General features: G+C 50.1%; 2 protein-coding genes across 8 annotated transcripts in view; both read right to left on the reverse strand.

The window, feature by feature from the left end:
• Positions 1-4,387: 4,387 nt before the first annotated feature.
• Positions 4,388-7,571, reverse strand: HSPB1 (heat shock protein family B (small) member 1). Its single transcript, XM_027861425.1, has 3 exons — positions 7,035-7,571; positions 5,715-5,778; positions 4,388-4,748 (listed from the first exon to the last, which is right to left on the reverse strand). Exons 1-3 carry the CDS (start codon positions 7,435-7,437, stop codon positions 4,559-4,561), a joined length of 657 nt encoding a protein of 218 aa, XP_027717226.1. The 5' UTR covers positions 7,438-7,571; the 3' UTR covers positions 4,388-4,558.
• An 8,980-nt stretch (positions 7,572-16,551) lies between these two features.
• SRRM3 (serine/arginine repetitive matrix 3) overlaps positions 16,552-23,234 on the reverse strand; it is a 58,017-nt gene continuing 51,334 nt past the window's right edge. The window contains exons 2-4 of one of the 7 annotated variants that reach the window (XR_003569091.1): positions 21,640-21,777; positions 20,759-20,876; positions 18,937-20,231 (exon numbers count right to left, since the gene is read on the reverse strand). Coding sequence is in view for 1 of the 7 variants with exons in the window: in XM_027862419.1 (XP_027718220.1) it covers positions 18,791-19,025; positions 21,640-21,777 (373 nt within the window). In the remaining 6 variants the exon portion in view is untranslated. Of the gene's footprint in view, positions 20,877-21,639; positions 21,778-23,234 lie in introns of all 7 variants that reach the window. The other 6 variants (XR_003569090.1, XR_003569089.1, XR_003569088.1 and 3 more) reach the window with 6 other exon arrangements.

Raw genomic sequence — 23,234 nt, forward strand, 5'->3', positions numbered from 1 at the left:
GTTTAAATCCTGCCACTGATGATTATTGGACAAGCCACTGAACTTCCCTGGGCCTCAGTTTCCTTATCTGTAAAATGAAGAGGACTTTGGACTAGATGCCTTCTGAGGTCCCTTCCAACTCTAGTTCTATCAGCCTGTTATCCAGAAGGAAGCTGGAGGGATAAGGATTTTGGACTCCTGGGCTTTCTTCTGACTTAGCCTCGGTCCGGTTCCAGCATTTTCTCCCCTTTTCTGGAGCTCTCAGGAGGGAGAAGTTGGCCAAATCTCCCTTGCTGAGTCATGGAGGGGAGGGGCAGGCTAGGGCAAGCAGCCTGGCACAGTTGCTCTGGGCATCTTCCCTCATTCCCCCTCTCCAGCCTTCCCTCTCCAGAGCTAATCCTACCCCCTGACTCAGATGCCTGTGACCCCATAAGAATTTTGGAGTCAGGATTGAGGGGAGGGGCAGGAGGTGTGGCATGTGAGGAGAAGAAGCCTATCTGAGGGGAGTCTTGGAGTGGCCTGTTTCTAGCTGCCAGAAGTGTGACCCCCTCCCTTACTCATGACCCTGAAATTGCCTCCGGCACTCTCCCTCCTCCTTTCAATCTAAATAGCTGAAATTTGCTCTTCTCAAGGGTCTTTGAGAGCTTCTCCCACTGCTGCCCGTTCTATGGAGTAAACTGGGCACTGGCAGTCCCAGAGTGATAGAATCCTGGATCATTGGAGCTGGAAGGGACCATAGAGATCATCTAGTCCAATGTCCCACTCTTTTTTTTTCCAGAGGAAGAAACTGAGGCCAGAGAGGCTTAGTAATTTGTCAATGTCAGAGCCACAATTCAAATCCAGATCAGCTTGTCAAGGCTTCCCCTGGGGGCGATGCAGAAGAAGACACCAGTTTGGCCACAGACAAAGTAGGGAGAGGAGGATGTTTGTCATTATTCCTCCTCATCATCTCTGCCCTGCGCTTGTCCCTAAATGGGTCCACTGCTGATCAGTGACTTCCCTTTGATTTTTGTCTGCCGATTTCATGTAGGTGAACCTTAGTTCTCTAGCTAGATCCTAAAGTCCCAGACAGGACCAGAAAGGATTCTTCTCTGGCTGGTATGGGCACATGAAATACCCAATGGCTGAATGAGTAAATGAATAAATGAAGGAACCAAGGAAAGCCTTAGTCATCTACCATCAGAACAACGCTAACATCATTGGGAAGGTGAATCAGAGTGAAATTCATCATTTGCTGCCTACATCTACTGCCTCCCTACCCCGAGGCCTTCCATCGTTAACTAAAAGAATCAACCTAGCTCTTTATAACATCTAGCCTAAATGTGCAATGGCATTTGGGAGCCAGCTCACTGGTTCCCCTTTGTTAAATTTTCAGTGTGAACATTTACACCTTGGAAATCAGCAAAAGCTGCAAATCAGAGCTGACTTTGTTGTTCTGGCAATTGTCTAGTCTTGAGAAAGTGATGAAAAAGATGTTAATAATGCTTAAGTAATAATATTATTATTTAACAAACTTAATAAACTTGAAAGTTTATCAGGCCTACACTTTCCCTTTCCCAACTGAGACCTGATTGTTGAACACTTATCAGCATACTCCTGCTTCTACCCATTACTGCTGGTTCTGCCCATATGGAAGCCCTTCAGATACTTGAATACAGCTCTCATGCCTCTCCCTAAGTCTTCTCTTCTCCAGGTTGAATGTCCCCTACTCTGTCAAGTGATGCTTATGTAACAAGACCCTCCAGCATCCTGGCAGCCCAACTCTAGGCCCTGCTGGCAGCAAGTGGCAAAGTGCCCCCCCCCCGAGCTGTTCCTACCATGCTCAAGAGAGGGAGGGAGGAGGTATGGGAGGGGGGTAGAAGGAGGATCTGCTCATGTTCTTGAAGGAGCTAAAGGGTCAGAGAGGGGCCCTTGGAGATATCAAGATCTATATTTCACCTGTATCTAGAACTGTATCTCATCTGTATCTATATTTATAGAACTAGATATATGTGTACATATCTGTATATATGTATATGTATGTGAATATGTATTTATATACTTGTATATATATGTATTTATATATATGCACACACACATACAAGTCTCTATATATCTGTTGATTTATATCTATGTATCATTGTCTTTCTCACTTCCTCTTCCTCCTCTTCTCCTTTTTCTTCTCCTCCTCCTCCTCTCCTGTTTCTCCTCTTCCTCTTCCTCCTCCCCTCTCCCCTCCCCTTTTCCCTTCTCCTCTTCTCCCTCCCTTCTCCTCCCCTCCCCTTCTCTCTCTGTGTCTCTGTCTGTCTCTCTCTGTCTCTGTCTGTCTCTCTCTGTCTCTCTGTGTGGCTGTCTCTCTCTGTCTCTGTTTCTCTGTGTGTCTCTGTCTCTCTGTCTCTCTGTCTCTTTCATATCTCTTTGCCCTCCGAGGGCTAGGAGAGGTTGCTCCCATGGCATGTAAGTCTCTTAAGGGACAAGAGTTTCTTTTTGCTTTATCCTTGCACCCCCATAGCCTAGCCCAGTGCCTTGCACATAGTAGGGATAGGGTGAGGGACTTGCTATTTCACTGGTATGGGGAACTCAGCATCTTCTCTGCAATGTATGGTCTTAGAGGGTTTCACTGAGAAGGGAAGCTACTTGCCCAGGGTCACCCAGCCAGAATGGGCCAGAAGTCAGCCTTGCACTCAGGTCTTCCTGACCCCATGGCCAGCTCTCTCTTTTAGGTCACTCCACCTCTCATTGCTTTCACTTTAATAAGTGCAGAAAGAATCAAATTACTTAGGTGTGGAAAGTTCTAGGGAGACCATGGGATCAAGGCTGGGTCTAGAGATGAGTTGAACCCAGGGTACATCATGGGTAGCAATCAGTGTGGTCATTCTCTTCTCCAGTTACAGACCAGAAAACCTATTCCTGAAGGGTAGATTTGATGGTTATCTCTGACTATCCATTCCCGAGTTACCTTTCTACCTCCCTTGTAAAGCTCAGGAGTTTCATTGCACCTAGTAGGGTTTTTATTAATGGTGGTAAGAGACTGGGCAGGCCAGCTGCAGCCTTGGAGCCTGGGGCTTTTGAAAATTGTGGGGCTGAGGGCTGGGAGCACTGGGGAATGGGAGGCTAAGATCTGGGGACTTGGGGACAAGGTCAAAGGGTGTTGAAGACCTTGGAATTAGAGGCTGGGGTTTTAGGCTCTGAGGGCAAATGGGGAAGGTTAGAGTATGAATTCTCTGAAGACAGGGACTATTTTGATTTTGTCTTGTATCCTCAGTGGTTAGCACAGTACCTGGGACATGGTAGGTGCTTAATAAATGCATGTTGACTGATTGATCTGGACCCCCTAGAGGAAATTCCTTAGCCACTGGCCAACTGTCCTTAGGAAATTGAAAGATGGTGCCCAGCTAAGAGAACCCTAGGACACAAAGGATTGATGTAGCAGGTGGACCAAGGCTGGGCTCAGGAATTGCTGTCTTCCCCCATACCTAACCAGACCCCACTTGGGTCAATTTTATCATTGTTGATCTTTGTAGGGCATTTCCAGTGCCAGGATTCTCTCTCTCAATACCGATTGGCAACTTGTAAAGCTTTAGGGATAGCGCTAATAATTCAAGTGGCTCACCCAGGTCCACAGAGCCCAATGTAGAGTGAGGTCTTGAACCCAGATCTTCCTGACTCTGAGGCCAGCTTTCTACTCACTAGGCCATACTACCTTTCATCTGGGTCAGTAACCCACCATCTTATAAAAACCCCTTAGGATCAGGTGTTATTAGATGAACTTTCACCTTGGGGCTCCTTCAGAGCCCTTCACATACCTCTTTCCCCAGGGGCCCCATCAAAGGACCACAGCCACCTGTAGCCTCCTAATGAGGGTGACACAGACACCCTATAGTCCATCTTGTACAGTTGGGTTGGAAGACCACTATCCCTAGAACTGGAGACTTCTAAGATATCTGGCTCTCTAGAGCACTTGCTATGGTCTTCTCAGTGAAGATGTCATTACTGAATATACATCACCATCAGTTTTGCCATGGTAAGGATCATGGGACATTCCCATCCAAATGATTTCCACCTGAAACTTCTACACATTTCTCTCCCTTAGTAGAACACAAGCACCATGAGAGCAAGGCTCGTCTTACTTTTCTCTTTGTATCTCCCATGCTTTTTCATCTATCTATTTGATAAAACTGTTAAGAAGCTTAGGGCTCCACAAAGTCACCAGCTGTCCTAAACCCACCATATCCCACTATCCCTTTTCACATTGTCTACAACCCTAGAAATTTTGTTTTTGTTTTCATACTTCCAATTCCTAATGCAGTTCCTGGCACATAGTAGGTGCTTAATATATACTTGTCCAATTGAATTGAATTGGTAAGCACCAACCAACCTGCTTCAGATTCCTTAGCTCCCCCCAGCGGAGACCCAGTCAGTACCATCATTATGGTTTTTTTTTTTCCAGCTTTATTTAGGAAACACAGTAACTGTTCCAGTATAAAATAGCAAGGATGGGGTAGGTAGAGGTAGAAAGCAAGCAGACTGACAGGTACGCTTCAAGGCATCATCCCAGGAGAGAACGAGGGCCTCCCACTGGACTCAGGGCCTGGGCTCTCTACTTGGCGTCTGCCCCTTCTGACTTCTTGGCCTCGCCACCTCCAATCTCAGCACGGGATTCAAAGGTGACCGGGATGGTGACTTCTGCAGACTGGATGGCAGGCTTCGGAAGAGGGGCTTCCACAGACAGTGTCCCATCAGGGGACAAGGAAGACACAACCAAAGTGGCGTCTACACCAGGAGGCAGGCTGAGAGAGAAAGGACAGAGAGGCCTGAGGTGCAAAGCCATTGCTAGGGAAGCCAGGACTGTCTGTCAGAAGCTTAGGGAGGCCAGGCCCATGTCTTCTCTCACTTTTGTATTTCCTCTAGTCCCGGTAGAGTATATAGACGTCTGATATAGGATTAGGGGCTGGATTAGGGATTTCATTGGTATAGGAACTTCTGGGTGAAGAAACATCCATTAATAATTTAGGCTGACTCCTTCTCTGAACCTTAAAGTTTTAGAGAGTTACCTAAGACATTGAGAAATGAAGTGACTTACCCAGGGTCACACAGCCAGGATGTGTTGGAGGAGGGGATCTTGAACCCCTGTCTTTCTGGCTTCAAGGCTGGCTTTCTGCCCAGTGTGACACACTACCCCTCTAGACTCCAAATATATGGAGCCTTTTTTTTTTTTTGGAAGGGGCATAGTTGATGCTGTGAGCCCTTACCCCTAGCACTGAGTTCCTATCACCAACAACAAGGCTTCAGTCTTGGCAACTGAGTTCCTATCTGTAGCAAAGCCTCCATTCCCATCATAGGGACCCATTTATATTCATATAGATAATAGCTTTACCCCAAAAAGAGACCTTTCAGGTCATGTAGCCCAATTTTTAAAGTTCATGAAACTGAGACTCAAATCAAATAACTGTTCCAGGGTCGCATGGCTAATAGGTGGCAAAGGTGAGATTTGAATGCAGATCTTTCTAGCCTCCAAATTCTGCACCATGCTTTCTCTCTAACCTTGGGTCAAGAAGCAGAAGAACAAAGGATTGGGCACACACTAAGACTTAAGGCCCAGACAATTGCCACCAGACCCTGCCATCAGTCTGGAGTGGGTCTATTGGGGGGGGTGAACATGGGAGAGGGAAGTAGGCATAGTTGGGAATAAAAGGGGGTACGACCAGGAATTGGAGACCTCTCCCCAAGGGCCAACTCCCTCTCCCAATACTCACGTATATTTCCTAGTAAAACATCTGGAGATGAATCCATGCTCATCTTGTCTCTCCTCATGTTTGCCTGGGGGAGGTGGGAGAGAAACAAATGAAGCCTTGGGAGCCTCTGGGAGATACACAGTAATACCATCCACCCTCCCTCCCCAGCTGTTCTCTCATAGAATCACATTAGAGATTATCATTTAATAGAAGAGGAAATAGAAGCCCAGAGCAAGGAAATGACTCTTTCCAAGATTACACAGCAAATAGCAGAGCCAAACTTTTGAACTCAGAGCCTCTGGCTGAAGATTCAGTGTTTTTCCACAACCCTTTGAGAATTCCCTTCTCTTGACTGGGGAGTTTTTGTTGGGGGGGATCCTCCCCATTTACCGCCCACTGTGCCACTGCCTGAAGGGGTAGGGGTATATGGCCATCCAAATGCCAGTGAGGCTTTTGAAGAGGGATATGAAGTTTTCTCTGAAGCCTTCAGTAATGGAAGGAGCTGAAAGTACCTCCAGCCTCTAGGGCTGAGAGGTTGGAGCCAGGCATGGGAGTTTAAATGGGGCCCCACGGTCCTGGACAGAGTCAGGATCAGAAGGTTCTAAAGGCAGGCAGACGTTTGGGCTCAGAGCAAAGGAGGGGTTTCGCCTTCCCTTGTATCACCAGTGCTCAGTACAGCACCTGGCACATAGTAGGCACTTAATATCCTCAGTGCTCAGTACAGTGCCTAGAGCACAGTAAGCACTTAATAAGTACTTGTCCACTAGCTTTCCTACTAATGTTTAGTGGGGAAAGCATGACAATCTGCTGAAGAAATTGGGACTCAGTCCTGCAGGGGGCCTGGGGGTGGAGTTTGAGTCTGGCATTTGGGGGGAAAGGTTTCTGAACCAAGTCCTATCTAGGTTCCTTCCTCCCTCATGTGCAGCAGCAATAAACATGTTTTCTCTCTGCAAGTCCAGGCAGAGAGGACAGCGTGTGCCAGCTTTCTTCAGGATGAGGGTAGGGGGGAAGGATGCTGGGAGGGGGCTCTGACTAAGGCCCCCTGATTAACCTATCACCTCCTGCCCCAGAGTCTGGGGGATCCAGCCCTGCCACCCAGCCCCAGGCCCCCATACCCCGCCCTATCCCAGGACAGCCAGCAGCTGATAGCATTTTCAATATTCCTCCTCTGAAGGCTCAGGAGGAATGCTTCCCCCCTCCTCCCAAGCCTCCCTTCCCCTTAAGCCAATAGCCAGGGCTATCACTCTTCCATCTCTGCCCCCAAACTGGGCCCACTTGGTAGTCAGTAATGCCCAGGGGCAAGACGGAGAAATGGGGTAAGGTGCTGGGATGCCTGCTCACCAGTGATCTCTACCACGCCATCTTTGGTCTTCACGGTCAGCTCCTCAGGGGCGAAGTGGTTGACATCAAGGGTCACCCGCCAGCGGTCAGCTGTGTGCTGGATCTCTGACATCCCTCTGCTCAGCTGCCTGCTGAGTGCTCGGCTATAGGCCTGGCTGGCAGGGGCTGGGGGTACCAGGGGCCCAGCAGCAGCGGCAGCAGGAACCTGCTCAGCCACAGGGCTGGGCAGCAGCCGGACATAGCCTGGCCAACTGGTGTGGCTGGGCCACTGACACCAGTCTTCTGGAAGGCGGGGTAGTCCAAAGGACTGGTCGAAGAGGCGGCTGCCGGCTGGGTACCAGTCCCTGAAGGGGTCCCAGGTGGGGCTTCGGAGAAAGGTGAAGGGAACTCGTCTCTCAGTCATGGTGAATTCTTAGCGGTAGGTGGGTAATGCTCAGTACCTACAACTCTCCCCTGGAGCTCTGGGACTGAGTGTCTAAGCTGGGCTGGCCCTGGCTATAAAGAGTCAGAGCCAGTTATTTTTAGCAGGCGGTCTCAAGACTCTATTAATGGTAATTACACTGGGGCAGAAAGCCTGGGGGGCGGGAGCAGGGGGGCTGGGCTAGGACAACGTCCACCCCCTTAGATTCCTTGGGGAGGGAGAGAGAGAAGGAAAGAGGGAGGGAAAACAAGTCCAAGCCCTGCCCCAAACCTCGAACCTTCACTCATCTTTCTGGAAAGCGAAGGAAGGAAGAGGGGAAGGTGGTGAGAGGCTGGGGGATGGGGGAGAGAATGTCCTCTATCATTCCGGCTTTCCCAGGCACTTGGGCCAAGACCCTGTCCAGAGTACAGAGAGTACAGGTTTAGCTGAGTGTCCCAGGGAACAGGGTGTGACTGGGTTGCCCCCCCCCCATCTATGACACCCCCCTCAAGGAGGTGCCTCCCCCCATTACCCAGAAAAGGTTGCAACTTTGCCAGGGACACGCAGAACAGGGATTTGAACCAGGAAACTTGTAGGTGCATAAAGTTTAGAGCTGGAGGAAATCTTAAAGCCCCTCTTCCCATTTTGCCGAGGAGGAAACTGAGGCTCTAGGAATTAGCTACTCGCCTAAGGTCACCCCATTATAAATTGTCAATAATAGAACCACGTTACTCCTAACTCTATACCCTGATAGGAGGATACTTGGGGAGGAGGGCAATACAAAGGGAGTGGGGAGTGAGAAAGACATCGGACTATCCTCTAGTTCATTAACTTTAAAAAGCCTCAGCTTTGGATCTCAGCCGCTTTTCCTATTCTGCCCACCCCCCCCCTTTCTCTCCCAGGGTATTTCCTCCCCTCCTTATCCTCTGCACTCACCCCCTGCCCCTGTCCATCTGCTGTCCTCAAACCCCACCCCTGCCCAAGCTTGAGTTAGCTCTTAGCTATGGCTATCCCTATGACATGACCCTAATTCCTGACAAAAGGCACACACACATTGACCTCCCACTTCCCAGGGAGGTTGGGAAGCTGGGGACGCCCAAGATCTATTCTTGTGAAATACAGCAAACACCCCAGTATAAAATGGCATGAGGAGGTGGGGCAGGGATTGGGATAGTCTCTATCAAAGAGGCTGAGAATACAGCATCCTCTTCATCCTCTAGACTGGGTAGCACAGGGCAAAGTCTTCCATTTTTCAAAGCCTTAATTTGTCCTCTGTGGATACTCTATGGAAAGAATTCCCTAAAATCTGAGGTTCAGATCTTACCTCTGATATCATGTCTGTGTGACCTTAGGCAAGTCATTCACCTGCTCAGACCTCATTTTCCTCTTTTGTAAAATAGCCAGACAGCCTCTGAAGTCACTTCCAGCTCTAGAGTTAAGCTGCTGTGAAGGGCTCCAGCCCCCCTCCCGCCCCTAACTCTTTGGGGTCTCAGTTTCCTCGTATTTTAAAATGAAGGGTTTGGACATTTAAATGACCTCAGAAGTCCCCTCCAGCTGGTTATGATCCTATGATCCGGTGATCTCGAAGTTCTATGTAAGATCTAAATCTCTGCTCCTATTACTCATCAGTGTCTCTCTCCCCCCCCCCCCCCCCCCCAGGTCAAGGAGAACTGGAGAAATAGAATGAGTGAGCTCAAGCCCGTAAAGCCCGTAAAAGGCTCCAAGCTCAGAGATGAGACAGATGATTGAAACCCACAACAGGTCCCTTCCCAAGGGGGCTGGGTCAAGGCTGGTGAGATCACACCTATAAAGTGCTTTGAGCAATCTGGAAGAAAGGGCGCAGAAGGGTAGAAAATACACACAGTTTACCCTGCCCTCATCTCCCCATAGCCTTAGATCTTTTCCAATTTAGGAAAACAAGAATAATCCAAGGAAAGAAAACAAAATAATCCAAGCAGGATTCTTCAATGTGAATTGTCCCCACTGACTCTCTCCTCCCACCACCAGGTTACTACAGCCAAGGGCGGGGCTGGTGTGGGCATCAGACGAGGTTATGTTGAAGGGTAGAGGAGGTGAGCCCTAGAATCTTTAAACAATGGATGAGGGTGTTTGTGGATGCCTTTCTTTCTTTCTTTTTTCTTTTTTTGAGGCAACGAGGTTAAGTGACTTGTCCAGGGTCACACAGCTAGTAAGTGTCAAGTGTCTGAGGCCAGATTTGAACTAGTCCTCCTGACTCCAGGGCCAGTGCTCCATCCACTGTGCCACCTAGCTGCCTCCTGTGGATGCCTTTGTATTTCCACTGAGCAACCTCCTCTCCTGCCTCCTCTTTTGTCCAGTCCTCTTGGGATGGGGAAGAGCAGGGATGGAGGGTCAGGAATTCTGATCTGCTTCTATGCAGCTTGGCTCTTGGTTCTCCCAAGCCCCACCCAACCATGTTTTCTGAAAAATAGGTGAGATCAGAAACCACAGGGAGTGTCAATCTTCCCTGCTAACCTTGGCCCTGGGTGGGGTCTGGGAGTCTCTCCTCATTGGGAGGAGGAAGCTGTCAGCTTCTGGACCTCTTTCAAGTTAGAATCTCAAAGCCTTTTGTAACTCACGACCAACGCCAGCTGTGTTCTGTGGGTGTGGGCTCCAAAGCACTCGGCAGGTTAAATCTCCTTTCATCCTCCCCTCCCCTTGTCCTTGAGAACTGTACCCACCCATCAAGAGGTCTGGAAACCAGCGGAACCACACAGCTGTCAGAGGCTAAACTGGGATTAGACCTAAGAGCCAGCATCGCTTGGATCTGTCTGTCCTTTGTCCGACCTGTCCCATCCCTCCAAACTCATGCCCTCTCCCCCCAACCCCCATGAATTGGGGACATCCTGACTGCAGATAGATTTGTTCCAGCTACCCCCTAAATCCCTGGCTGTAGTAGGTGAGTTCTTCCTTGAGAGTTCTCCTTGGTCAATGCTCACCTCTCTCTTCCATCAAAAATAAGACTAGGTCCAAGTGTAGACCAGGTTCTAGGTGTAGGCTGGAGCCCAGAGGGAGAGAGTAGAAAGGACATTTAGAGAATGAAAGGAGGGCCATTAAGGAGACCAAAGGGATCAGCTCAGAGCTAGAGCCTTGAGGAAGTAAGCCACCACTGGAGTCACACTGGATGCTGAGGAGTGAACTTGGAGGCGCATGAATCTGAGAAAAAAACTTTCTCCGAGGCCAGCTACTCTTTGTGTCTATGACTGCCTGCCATGGAAATAGTCTGTCCATGTGCCATGAAGTCATCAGTCCAACCAGCTTAGAGTTATCTGCTCCAAGCTCTCATTTTATAGAGGAAGAAACTGAGGCCAAGAGCAAGAAAGCGACTTGCCCAAGGTCACACTGTGACTTAATGACAGAATTGGGAAGAGAGTCCAGGTGGCAGCAGGAAAGGTGTTGGACGGGGAGGGAGAACTGGGTAGGGAGAACTGGGTAGGAGTTTTAGCTCTGTCATTTACTAGCTGTGTGCTCCTGGGTAAATCACTTCCCCTCACCAGTGCAATGAGGGGTTTGGATTAGGTAACCTCTGAGTTGATATGATGCTGTGATGACTTTCCAGCTCTAAATTCTCTTATCCTATGAGCCTTGATTTGCTTTTCCTACTCTGCTGGGTCTTGGGGGTGGGAGAGGAGCACTAAGCAGGCACAAACTGAACTGTGCTCCCACAGCCAAACTTGGCGGTCCCCATTCCCCACCTAGCTCAGGACTTGACCTCTCATCTCACATCTCCTTGTGTATCTCCCTGCCTTACTGGGTCCCTCTAAGTCCTCCTCACTTCCTCATCTCCTTTTAGAGATCGGGCTGCTCTAAGACGAAAAGTTTTCTGGGGCAGAGAAGGTGCTGGGCATGTTTGGAAAGCCTGGCTTGAATCCTGGCTCACTGAAAGTGGGGCCCTGGGCAGGTTGTAGGAGACAGAGCTGGAAGGGGATGTAGAAGCCATCTAAGCAATCCCACTCTACGGATGAGGAAACTGAGACTCAGGAGGGTTACATGACTTGCCTAAGGGCACACAGGAGTAAGCAACCTCAGTTTCATCATCTCTAAAATGGGATACTAGTAGCACAGCTCATCTGGGGTTGCTGTGAGATTCAAGAGTTCATAAAGAATCAATATAACAATGTCTATAATTATTATTAGCTGTTTGGAGGAGTGGGTAGAGACCTGGACTTGGAGCCAGGAAAATATGGGTTCAAGTCATCCCTCTAACACATCCTGGCTGTGTGACCCTGAGCAAGTTGTTTAATCTCTAGGAAACTAAGACTATATATTTCAAAGAAGGTGCTGACCTGCATTGGTGGAGAGACTTTCTTCACGTGGGAGTTCCCCATAGCAATGAATTCCCGCAGGGCCAGTCTCTATCCCACCATTATTATTACATATCTTCGAGGAGAGAGCCCTAAACTGGGAGTCACCAGTTCCAGCTTTGTCACTAATGCCAAGAGCATACTGTGTGACCTTGAACAGGTCACTTGCCTCCTCTTGGTCCCAGTTTCTATCTCTGTACCCAGTTCAATGCTCTCTTTCTTCCAAGTTCAATGACATTTTCCCAACATCGAGCTGCCTTTATGTAAATTGAGGAGTTTGGACTAAATGATCTCTAAGACCCCTGGATTTGGCTGGGACATTCTACTCTTGTAGAGGCAGTGTGGTGCCATGGAGAGCAAGCACTAGCTTTGGAAACAGAGGGCTTGTGTTCCAATTCCACCTCTGACCCTTTCTCTGTGTGACTTTGGGCACATAAGTCCCCTGTTTTGGGTCTCAGTTTCCTCATCTGTAAAATACTGTGGTTGGACTAGATGACCTCTGAGGTCTTTTAGGACTCTAGTTTTCTGATTCTAATACCTCCAAGGAGGAAGAGATATTTAAAAACAAAACAAAACAAAACAAAACTGTGGGTTTAAAAAATTATTTTGTTTTGTTTTTGAGAAAGGCAGCCCAGCTCTAAAGGATTTCCTTAGGAAAGCAAAGGCACAGTCACGCCTACCACCTACTATACAGCTCTGGGGACAGCAGTGAGGAGGGGGCCTGCAGTTTGGATGGGGGAGGGTTGTAGCAACCCCCATCCCTGACTATCTAGAGTGTGTGAGAGAAGGGGGAGGAGAATTGGGAGCGGTGGGGAGCCTATTTCAAATTGTACCTTATGACCACAGAAAGTTTAGGAGAAACCACTGTGCCCATAGACAAGGTCTCTGGAGCCAGGCCCCACTATGCCCTCTCCCGAAGGATCAGATTTATTTTTCCCATGACAATATTGTTGTGCATACTCCCTTCCCCCAATTTCATGAGTGGCAGGTGATCCAAATACTAATGACAACTTTTATGTGAGAAGCCTTGCCAAGGACATTGTCGGGGGATGGCAGACTCAGAAAAGGCAGTGGGCTGAGCCTGAATTGAGGCGTTTAGCCTAAGTAGCCCTAAGGTCCCTTCCATTTCTAGGTCTGAGATCCTTGGGCCCTTTGACAACCTCGGGGCTGCCAGGGCACCCAGTGCTCCAGAGGAACCACGTGGAGTGGTACACTTTTGGTGGGGAACTGTGACCAAGGGTCCCTCAGCAGGGATATGGCATATGCCCCTGAGGGAATGCCCACCTGGGGGAGTCATGAATCTGCCCAAGGAAAAAAACACTCTCCTGAGCCTCTCCAGCTCCAGCAGGGTCCCTACAGCACCTTGAGTCTGAGCTAGAGCCCAATCCCTGACCCCCTCTCCCGTACTTAATTTCTTCCACTTGGCCCAGCTCCGGGAGGCTACCCCCTGGAGGGGCCGACAGGAGTTGGGCGGGATGGGGATGGACTTTGGGGCCCCAAAGCCCCAAGTGGGGAGTCACCCAAGGGGGCAGTGGGGCAGGGCAGTTTCCCCAGGGCAGGCTCCAAGAAATCTTTTTTTTTTTTCATCTCTGCCCCTCCCCTGGCCTAAGGGGGAGGATTCTCCTCTCAGAAAAATAGCATTTGACCGGCCAAGCAGTACACTGCTCCTGCCTCTGGGAACCATGGCCATGGCAGGGGCAGCTTTGTGGGAGAGTGAGTCGGAGGAGCCTCCATCCCCACCTCACTACGTGGTGCAAGGGAAGAGACAGAAGACTGAGAGATAGGAGACCACTGGGAGTGGCCTCACCCAGGACTCAGTTTCCCCATCTGGAAAACAAAGGGGTTGGACAAGATGAGCTTTAAGGCCTCTTTCCACCTTTGTCATTGGATGGTTCAGTGTCCTGGATCCTCTCCCCTACCTCCACCCCCAACTCCAGCCTGCTGACTCACGTTGCATCAGATATTAAAGGAGGGGGTGGGGCAAGATTGGGAATAGTGGGGCCAACAACTTCTGTAGCTGCTGAGGGAGACCTTGAGGGCTGGATCCTGCCCAGCCTAGGGCAGAGCCTCCCCTCCCCTAGCCTTTGAAGATGAAAGGCAGAGGGTAGACATGTAGTACGTTCCCCAATCAATCAATCTGCATTTATTAGGGGGATAGAAAGACATAAATGAAAGCCAAATTGAGGTCTCACTGAGTCTGTACAGCCTAACATTCATTAGACTTTTCCATTAGACTATACATGACCGAGTCTTATCGCCAGCCCTGAGCTTCCTTTCCTGAAATCAAGTCCTCTATCCCTGACACTGAACCCCCATTCCAGACATTGATTCTGCATCCTAGACAAGGAACCTGTATCCCTGATCCTGAGCCTTCAGCCCCAGCAATGAGGATGTCTCTGATAGTGAGTTTAAAGATTCCTGACACTGAACCCCCATATTCAGTACTGACTCCACCTTTCCATGTCCAGCAGGGAGCCCCTGTCCCTTAAATCAAGCTCCCCACCTGTGTGTAATTTGCCTCAGGGACTTGACAAATTTCATACTCTTTTCCTCGGAGCCATTGAGGGAACAGAAGAAACCCTCACTCACGTTTTCAAAGTCTCTGGCCCCTGTGCAACTCTCAACTCTTAAATGCAGTTTGCTGTTAGAGCCACTTCAGCTGCACATATCCCCTCAGCACTGCCCTGCCCTTATCCAGCCCTATCCCAAGTCAACACCTGAAGTCCTTGCTGCCTCCTCCTGTTAGAACTTGGCATCGTCAGCCTCTTCCCATGCATTGTTCTCCCTTAGGACCACACAATCTGACTGCCTGCATCATCTATGGAAGCCCCCACCCAAGACGGTAATCTGTGCTCTCAGTCCTCCCCTCCTTCATCCTGGGCCTCCACCACTCTCACTGCTGGACCTGGAGCAACAGTCTAATGCCAGCAGTCAGGTAGGTAACAAGGCACAGCATCCTATGCTTAGCAATGGTGGATGCAGTCCTTGACTACCGTGGGAAGGTGTGAAAGGGAGATGAGGAAACTGATATATGTAAGGCACTACAAGTAAACGGAGATGAGGGGCAGATCTGGTCTGGGGGGGGGGCTGGATTGCTCTCTCAGAGAATAAGAAAAGGGAAGGGGGAAGCTGCCTCTTTGTTTTGAGAACGGGGTTGGGATTCCTCATCCCTATTCCCTACTGGAAAGGGAACATTTCAAACCGTTCTTCATTAAGCTATGAGGGACTCAAAAAGCCCAGTAAACAGCAAACTACTGTCTCAACCCTGAAAATAGGGTGTCCCCCTTCCCCATTCCCTGGACACAGCCTCCAGGTTTGGTTCTGACAGTCTTCAGATCATTATTTCTCCATAACCACAGGCAGTGAGGCTAAAGAGCCTGTGAGTCACCTGAGAATTCTTTCCCTTCCCTTGGCAACTCTCCTTCTCCTCACCCCACCTACACCCTGTTGTCTAGGGGTAGATGGTTGAACTAGACTCCTGGGGGCCATGCACTTGTCATCTTCCCCATGAGACACTTTCAGATTCCCACACTTCTAAGTGCCCTTTGAATTCTGAAATTGTAGTTAGTGATCTGTCCATAGTGATTGATAATGATCTATCAATACTGATCTCTTCAGTAGAATACTGTTTGTATAAGCTCCCTGAGGACAGGAACTGTTTTGGGTTTTTTTCCCTGAGTCTGTGATTTCCTGGATGTAGGGAACTCCCAGGGAGGAAAATTCTTTCCTCTGCATTGTATAATCTTAAAGAACTACCTCAGCAACAGAAGCTACATGACTTGTCCAGGGTCATACAGCCAATGTGTCAGAAGTGGGGGGTTGAACCCAGGTCTCCCTGACTCCAAGACCAGCTTTCTCTTCATTGGGCCACACTTAGGTGCTTAATAAATGTTTGTTGAATTGGACTGAAATCAAAGATAGTAGGGCAAGCCGTATGGAGCTACTCCCTCCCTTCAGAGACTTCCCTCACGGACGCCAGATTCTACTATTAGGAATTCAGTCCTTTGGATTCAACATTACCCTCTCTAGGTTCCACAATCTCTCATACTTCAGAGGGAATGAAATGATCAGACTCTTTTGTCTAGACAGGTCAAACCAGGGCTATAGGAAGGGACAAATATGGGAGAGGGGTAGCAAACATGTGAAAGGATGCTCAAAGGGAGAGAGGTGGGGAAGGGCACAGGAAGAGAAGGCAGGCAGGGGTCTCTGTGAGTTCATCATGCTCAAATGAGTTCCCCTCTCTGGGCCTCAGTTTCCTCCTTTGGGTGTCTTCGGAAACTCATCTCAGTCCTACTGCACAGAGTTCTTCTCTTCCTTCAGGACTTTGCTTGGGCATCACTTTCTCCATAAAGCCTTTCCTGCTTTTCCCAACTGCTAGTACTGTCTTGCCTCAACTACCTAGTATTTGTCCGTATTTATTCTCTTTATATTTGTTTTGTATACACTTACATATATACTTGTTATCTCCCTCCCACCTCCACACACATGGTAGAATGTAAGCTACTTGAGTGTCTGCATTTTTTTTTTTTCACATCTTTTGTGTTCCCAGTGCCTAGCACTGTGCTTGGCCCATAGTTGGAACATGAATGCTTGTTGATTGATCAGTAAAGTGAGGGGGATTGGATTCGATGACCTCTAATGTTCTTTCTGGAACTGGTACTCTATAACAAATTAGCTAACAAACAAAAACAAAAACAAAAACAAAACAACTTCCCCGTTGAAAAAAATAAAATAAAAGCCAGCCCCCACATGTGAGGGAACAACTGAACGCTCACCCCACATGACCAGGACAGTGTATACTTTGCATTTTATTGTATTCCAACCATCTCAAGGAAACTACACCTCGACTCAGGATCAGAAAGAAATAAAAGAAAAATGAAAGGAAAAGCCAGGCTGAATCCCGTCTCAAAGCGGATTGAAACAGAAGAGCATCCTGGCCTACCCGAGGGGACAGGGCACAGACTTGTTCTCCATACTGTGGGTCAGGTTACCCCCTCTCCCTCCCCCCCAGATGGACACTGACTGGACTGAGGAAGACTTGGTGATATCCCTGATGCACAGCTCCTGGGTAGAGGGTGGGGATCAGAAGGGATGAGGGAGTGCTGGGGGAATTGAGAGGGAACAAGGGGAGGTGGGGTCCCTAGGGCCCTACCCCCATGCCAGGGCCAGAGCGATGTGTGCCTGGGGTGGGGGTGGTGAGGAAGAGACCTTCTCCCCCAGGGAAAGAGCAGCAAGGGCCAGAGACCCTGACACCTGGCCTGGCAAGGTGGATAGGGTGTATGTGGTGGGGAGAGGAGTGGTCCTGGCCTTCAAGGCCTGGGGGAGAATAAATAAGACACAAATAAATAAATTAATAAATAAATTACATAGCAGCCTAGTTCCCTGGGGGAGGGGAGCGTTGCTCACTTAGAGTAATACTGGCCCTGGAATTCACAGTCCCTTTGAGGCTCTGAGTCCAACTTTGAGGGTTAACTAGCCCCCTTCAAGTGACTGTCTCTGTAGGTCTCATTGGAATTGGAGTCACTTCTCAGGACCAGATTTGGAGACCCCAGGGCCTGTCAGATGAAAGAGATGAGTGTATATGCAGGGAAGGGTTGTCTACCCCAGAGGAGGACCATGCTGAAGGCTTAGCAGATGGAGCTACAACCCAGACAGAATTCATAATGGCAGGGGATATTAGCCCTGGGGAGGGAGAAAGGACATTCTGGGTGAGGTTTCTTTCCTGAGTCCAACCATCAGACTGATGTGGTCACTTGCACCTCCCCCCGCCCCATGTCCATCTCTGTTTCTTGGAGTGGGAAGGTCAACTACTCCATTCCTCTGCCTCTGGGTATGTGCCCCTTCAGCTACCTTAGGCTGTGTCTCCTGCCTTGGAATCACTAGAGGTCACCTTGGGATCACTCCATGAATGGCCCCATGGTTCAATGGTCAGGGAGTCTTTCCTTTCGTTTGATCTAGGTCCTACTCACTGTATTGTTGGACCGTCTCTCCCGGTTGTTTCTAATGGGAATTGAAGCCAGATGCTCTCTTTTTCAGGAGCATTTCTGGACATCAAGCATTGAGTTCCCCCAAGAGAAGGCCAAAGGAAAGTCCAGATGGCTAAGGGAAAGAAAAGGTCTGAGAGAGGGAGGTAGATGTGAAGGGAGTTACCAGGCCTCATGTCTTCTGCCAACCAAACAGGGAGGGGAAGGGGGTTTCGGATACATTCTGGGAGGGAGGGGTTTCATCTCCTTGTGCCAGCTCCCCAGGAAGTCCCCTTCCCCGTGGGGTGGGTGGCTCAGGGCAGAGTAGGACTTGGGGGCAGGGATTGAGCACGTCCTGTGTTCGGTGGCTCTTGGTGCTCTGGGGCAGTGCCCAACCCCAAGGAATGGAGAGGGCACCTTCTGGAAGCAATAGGATCCCGATCTTTGTCATCAGGCCCTGTGCCCAAATTGGGCAGAGGTCTCTGGGGTTCTGGGGTGCACCAACCCCATTCCCATAAGGACAGAGTTCCCCTGTTGCCAACCCAACCTTGTACAACAGGGTCAGAGGAAAAGGGGTGAGAGGATGGGGGGAGAATCTTCCCCAGCCAGGCTGAGTCCCCCCTGGACACTCCCTGACCTGGGGCCAATTCAGGGGGCAAGAGTCTCCATCCACCTGTTGGTTGCGCTTTTCTTTGCCCCCAAACTGGAGATAGGAGCTCTCCCTGGTGCTGGTTTGGAGGATGACAGTGATAGATGGAATGGGTGAATTTGGCCTAGCAGGGCCTTTGGCCTGGGCTGCCCAGATACCTGGGTCCACCCTGTGGGGTGTGAAGAAATATGAACAGAGCTGGCGGTGGTAGGAGTGAGTGGGTATGCAGGGGAAAGTTTCCCACACCCCACAGGAGAATGGCTCCACCTGCCCCTCCCCCCTGGCTCTGTCCTGCCTCCTGGTCCTCTGAACCCAACCAAGCTGGGTCTCTTGGGCCAGGGGTAGGTGGGGGTGGGGGCTCTCGAGTAGGAGCAGGAAGGAGCGGGCATCCAAGGGAAAGGGAGCATGGACCTCTCGGGGGGTCAGAAGCCACCGCTCTCCGAGCTGCTGCGGCTGTTGTAGCTGGGACTGGGGCTGGGACTGGGGGTTCTGGAGGGGCTCCGGGTTCGGCTGCGGCTCCCACTGCGGCTGCTGTAGCTGTCTGGGCTGTGGCTGCCACTCCGACTGCGGCTATAGGTGTGGCTGCTCCAGGAGCTGGAGGAGGAGGAGGAGGAGGAAGGGCTGGGCCGGTAGTAGGGGATCGGGCGCTTCCGGGCACTGCAGAGGGAAGGGAAGGGCATCAGACTCAGCAGTAGCAGCTGCCACAGCAAGCCCAGCCAGCGGGGCTGACGTGGCTGAACATGCCTGAGCCCTTGGGTGGAGAAGCTGGGGCTGGGACTGGGGGGAGAAGGGAATCATGTTTTCCATTAGAGGAAATACTCATAGGACCCTGGAGAGCCGGAGCCCAAAGGGTCCTCGGATCCCCTTGAGTCCAACCCGCTCATTTTATAGATGAGGAGCCTGAGGTCACAGAAGAGTCAAGTAACTTGCCAAGGTCACACAGATCTGGGGTTCAACATTAAGTCCCCTGCTTCCAAATCCAGGAAGTATTTTCCACCCATCTGCTCTCCCCACATTCACCCAGTTATCTGGGTTCATTTTGTGGGAACTCAAAGAGGGTGGGAAGGAAATTGGTGGCCTAAGCCCCAAAGGCACCTTCATTTTCCAGAAGAGAAAACTGTGGCCCAAGTGGGCAAGTGACTTGGCCAAGGCCACACAGTGGGTTCAGGGCTGCAGCTATAGCCCAGGGCTCTTGAATCTGGGTCCAAGGCTCTTTCCACTGAACCAGGATATTTTCTACCTTTCAGATCTTGGGGAAATGACCCTGTGGGCCCTTGTCCCCATCCCCAGGAGAAACTAGGTGCCCAGTCTCCCTCCCCCTTCCCCTGCTCCCCTCTTAGGTGCTCAGGTTTCTAGAGGTTAGCCTAGAGCCAGGTAGCTGTGGTCAACAGAGGAGAAAGGAATGATTAGAAGGTAGTGCCCCAGTTACCCCAGTTAATACAGGGAAGGAAAACGCTGTGGGGTTAGTGAGGGGGAGGCAGCCTGACCTGGGGGAGGGCAGGAATCACCTTATTCAGGGACAGTAATGGTCCAGTGGTCAGAGCTGGTGCCTCTTCCCACTCACAGAAGGGAAAAGTAGGGCCATAGTTTGGGAGCTGGAAGGAACCTCAAAGGCCGTCTAGTTTAACCCTCTCATTTTCCAGATGAGGAAACTGAAGCAAAGTCGTTCAGGGTCACAGTGGTACTAGCTTCTATCACAGTGCCTAGTATACAGTAGGCACTTAATAATGTTTATTGACTAAGTGGAAGTGCCTGGAAATGAACCCAGGGCCTCACACCCCCAAACCAGAACTCTTTTTACTGTATCACATTGCCTCGGAGTTTGATTGAGAAGTCACCATCCTCAGTCTTCACACCTTGCATCTGGTGGACAGAGAGAAAGTGAGGCTTGGGATGGGGAGTCCTTCATCCAAGAGAGATACCAACAGGGGGGCCTAAGTCCCAGTCAGTTCTGGGGATGGGGGGGTCCCAATTCATAATTGGCATCTAACAAAGCCACTGATTGCTTGGATTTCAGGGCAGGCACTGACATTTTTATCTCATCCCAGGGGTCAGGGGCAATTCAAGGGGTTTTTGAAGGAATCCATGTCCAAAGGGCTAGGCTATCTCTGCCTTCAGCCTGAGCAGGCAGCTGGGATCGTGTCAGCTGTTTTTCCCTTGTAATAGACCTACAGAGAAATATAGTGGTAAGGCTTGGGAGGGGGGAAGTTGAAGGAGGGAATGGCACGTGTGGAGCTTGAAAGAAAGGGAGAACCTCCTAGCCACCAGATCTTGTTTTCTTCCCTCTCCTCCCTCCCCCTCCCCCAATTCCTAGAGAGGATTGAAAGCTAGGTAGAGAGGTTAGTCTTGTCAGAGGCAGACAGACAGACTGAGAGAGCTGAACACCTCACACATGGATTTTCCAGGCAGCCCTCAGGGATGGGGGAGGGTCCTGATGGAAGGTTACCATAGTAACCGAGCCGGTCCCCCCCTCCCCCATCCTGGCCACAGCTTTTCTCCTCGTGGAACCTTGAGACGGAAGGGAAAAAGAAGAAGTCAACTGGGGAATGAGGCCCTAGGGGTGAGTGAGAGGAGTCTTAGAAGACCCTACCTCACCTAGCCCTGCTGATAAAAGGCTGGCTAACTTCTCCAATCCTCTTCCTTAGACAGCCCTTGAATCCATAGGATTCAATGCTGAGCTTCTCTCTCTCCCACACACTCCTTTGCCCATGAGTGTTAACACAGAGCCTTGAGCCCTGATACTCAGTCTCCATTTTGGACATTAAGCGTCTTTCCCCAGCACCCCAACCATTATTCCCAGCACACAGCTGACACTGTGCTTCTGTCCTTGACAATGAACCCTGATCCCTGACCCTGAGCTCTCATCCCTGGCACTGACCCCTTATCTTTGACACTAAACCTCCATTACTGACATTGAACCTCTATCCCAGACATTGAGCCACCATCCTTGACATGGAGTCCTGATCTCCAACCCTGAGCTGAGCTCTCAACTCTGACACTGAATTTCCATTTCCATCAGAGCCCTGATTCCTGGCATTGGTCAGTGACCCGGGCTCCTATCCCCATCCTTGACCTTGTGAGGTCAAAAACATTTTCTCTGCAGCTTTCAGGGATTCAGACGAATTTTTCATTCTTATTTTCCAAGATCAGGCACTCAAGGCAGGTCCCTTTTGCATTGAGCCCACGGCCATGGCCACAACACCTGTACCCTTGATCACGGTCCTCATTGGTCAGTGACCATCCCCTCTCATCCCCACCTTTGGCCCCCTACCTGGTTATCCGCCTGGGCTCCATGAAACTAGGTGAGTCCCGACGCCTCTTACGAATCGGTGAGTAACTCCGGGACCGTCGCCGGGGTCTAGTAGCTTCCCCCTCTGGGTGCCTTGTCCGGCCATCACCTTCCTTCTCTCTGAAACAGAGAGAGGCTCACATTAACTAGAATTGTTGGTGGACTGTCAACCCTTGGGCCAGACCTTAGGATTTCCAAGTCCTCTTTTCCCTTATCCCTCCCATACACTCTGCGTTCCTTTTCTCATCTCTGACATTCTTCCATAGTGACACACAGACCTTCAAATTTCCAAAGCCCCCAAGCTTCAGGGCTGCCTTCCCTATGTGACTGTGGCCATGCCTGCTGCATCCTTACCATGGCCCTGCTAGACACTTTCAGTAGGAGTTCTTTGAGAAGCTGGATGCCCACTACCTTCCAGGGGCTGCAGCCCTATTTGACACCCCCCCACCCCTCCTACACCAAGCAGGGGCTTGCAGCTTGTGATTTTCTTCCATAGAGGAGCAAGGGTGTAGCTTTCATCAACCGTCTTCTCCTGGGGGTGGGAGTAGGGGAGTAGGATCTAGAGGACTAGTAGCTGGAGGTCCAGGGATTGGGACCTAGGAGGGGTACACCCTCTCTGCATCAACACCAAGTTTGGATGGCAACCAGGCCTACCTGGGGAAGGCACTTTATCACACTGAGGGGTGTGTATGGTAGGGAATCAGGTGCCTTTTCCAGGAGGCCCAGAGGGGCTCCAGACACTAGGTCATTGCTTACAATTGAAGTCTTTAGCTTGGGAGAGACTTTAAGCACCTAGTCATATGGCAGAGGAGAAACCTGGAGCCCACAGAGGGTAACTATATTCCCAGGGTCACACAGGTTAAAAGTCTTGGTGCTAGAATTTAGTTTCAGCCTTCGGGTTCCAAATTCATTGGGCTCTCTCCTCTCTATCACTCAGTGGGTGATACAGACTGGGTCAGTTAGGTGATGACTAAATCTGCTTGATTCTGGGAAATGTGCCTGGACAAGCACTAGCCGGTCTCATTCTGTCTGGGCCTCAGTTTTCCCAGATGTAATGAAAAGTGGCTGTATTCATGACTTTTCAAGCACCTTCTAGCCTCCATGATCTTTACCAGCTAATGATACAAGGATGCTCCCGGTTACTAACTTGGGATCCTCTCGGAACCTTCTCTGTGTATTCCCATCCCCCTTGCCAATAAGCTTAAGAAGATTCCTTCAGAGCTAGAAGGAACCTTAGGGACCACTAAGGCCAGACTCTTCATTTGACAGTAGAAGAAACTGAGGCCCATTGAGGTGCAGTGATTTGCCCAAGGTCACACTATAGTGAGTCAAAGACCTGGGATTTCAACCCAGGTCCTTTAGACTCCAAATGCACTTTCTTTCAACTGTCCCATGATGTGCTTAGGAAACTGGGCCTAATTTGAAGATCTATCTAAGAAAAACGTGTAACCAGGCTAGCCTGTCTGCTCAGTGACACACCAACTATATAAGGGCTAAGGAGAATGATTTTTGATCATCCAGAGTTTCATTCTACCCTGTCAGTGGAACTGAATAACTGGGAATTCAGTGGAGGTGTG

This window comes from Vombatus ursinus, unplaced genomic scaffold (genome assembly GCF_900497805.2).
Source record: "Vombatus ursinus unplaced genomic scaffold, bare-nosed wombat genome assembly UNPS02014768.1, whole genome shotgun sequence".
Lineage (NCBI taxonomy): Eukaryota > Metazoa > Chordata > Mammalia > Diprotodontia > Vombatidae > Vombatus > Vombatus ursinus.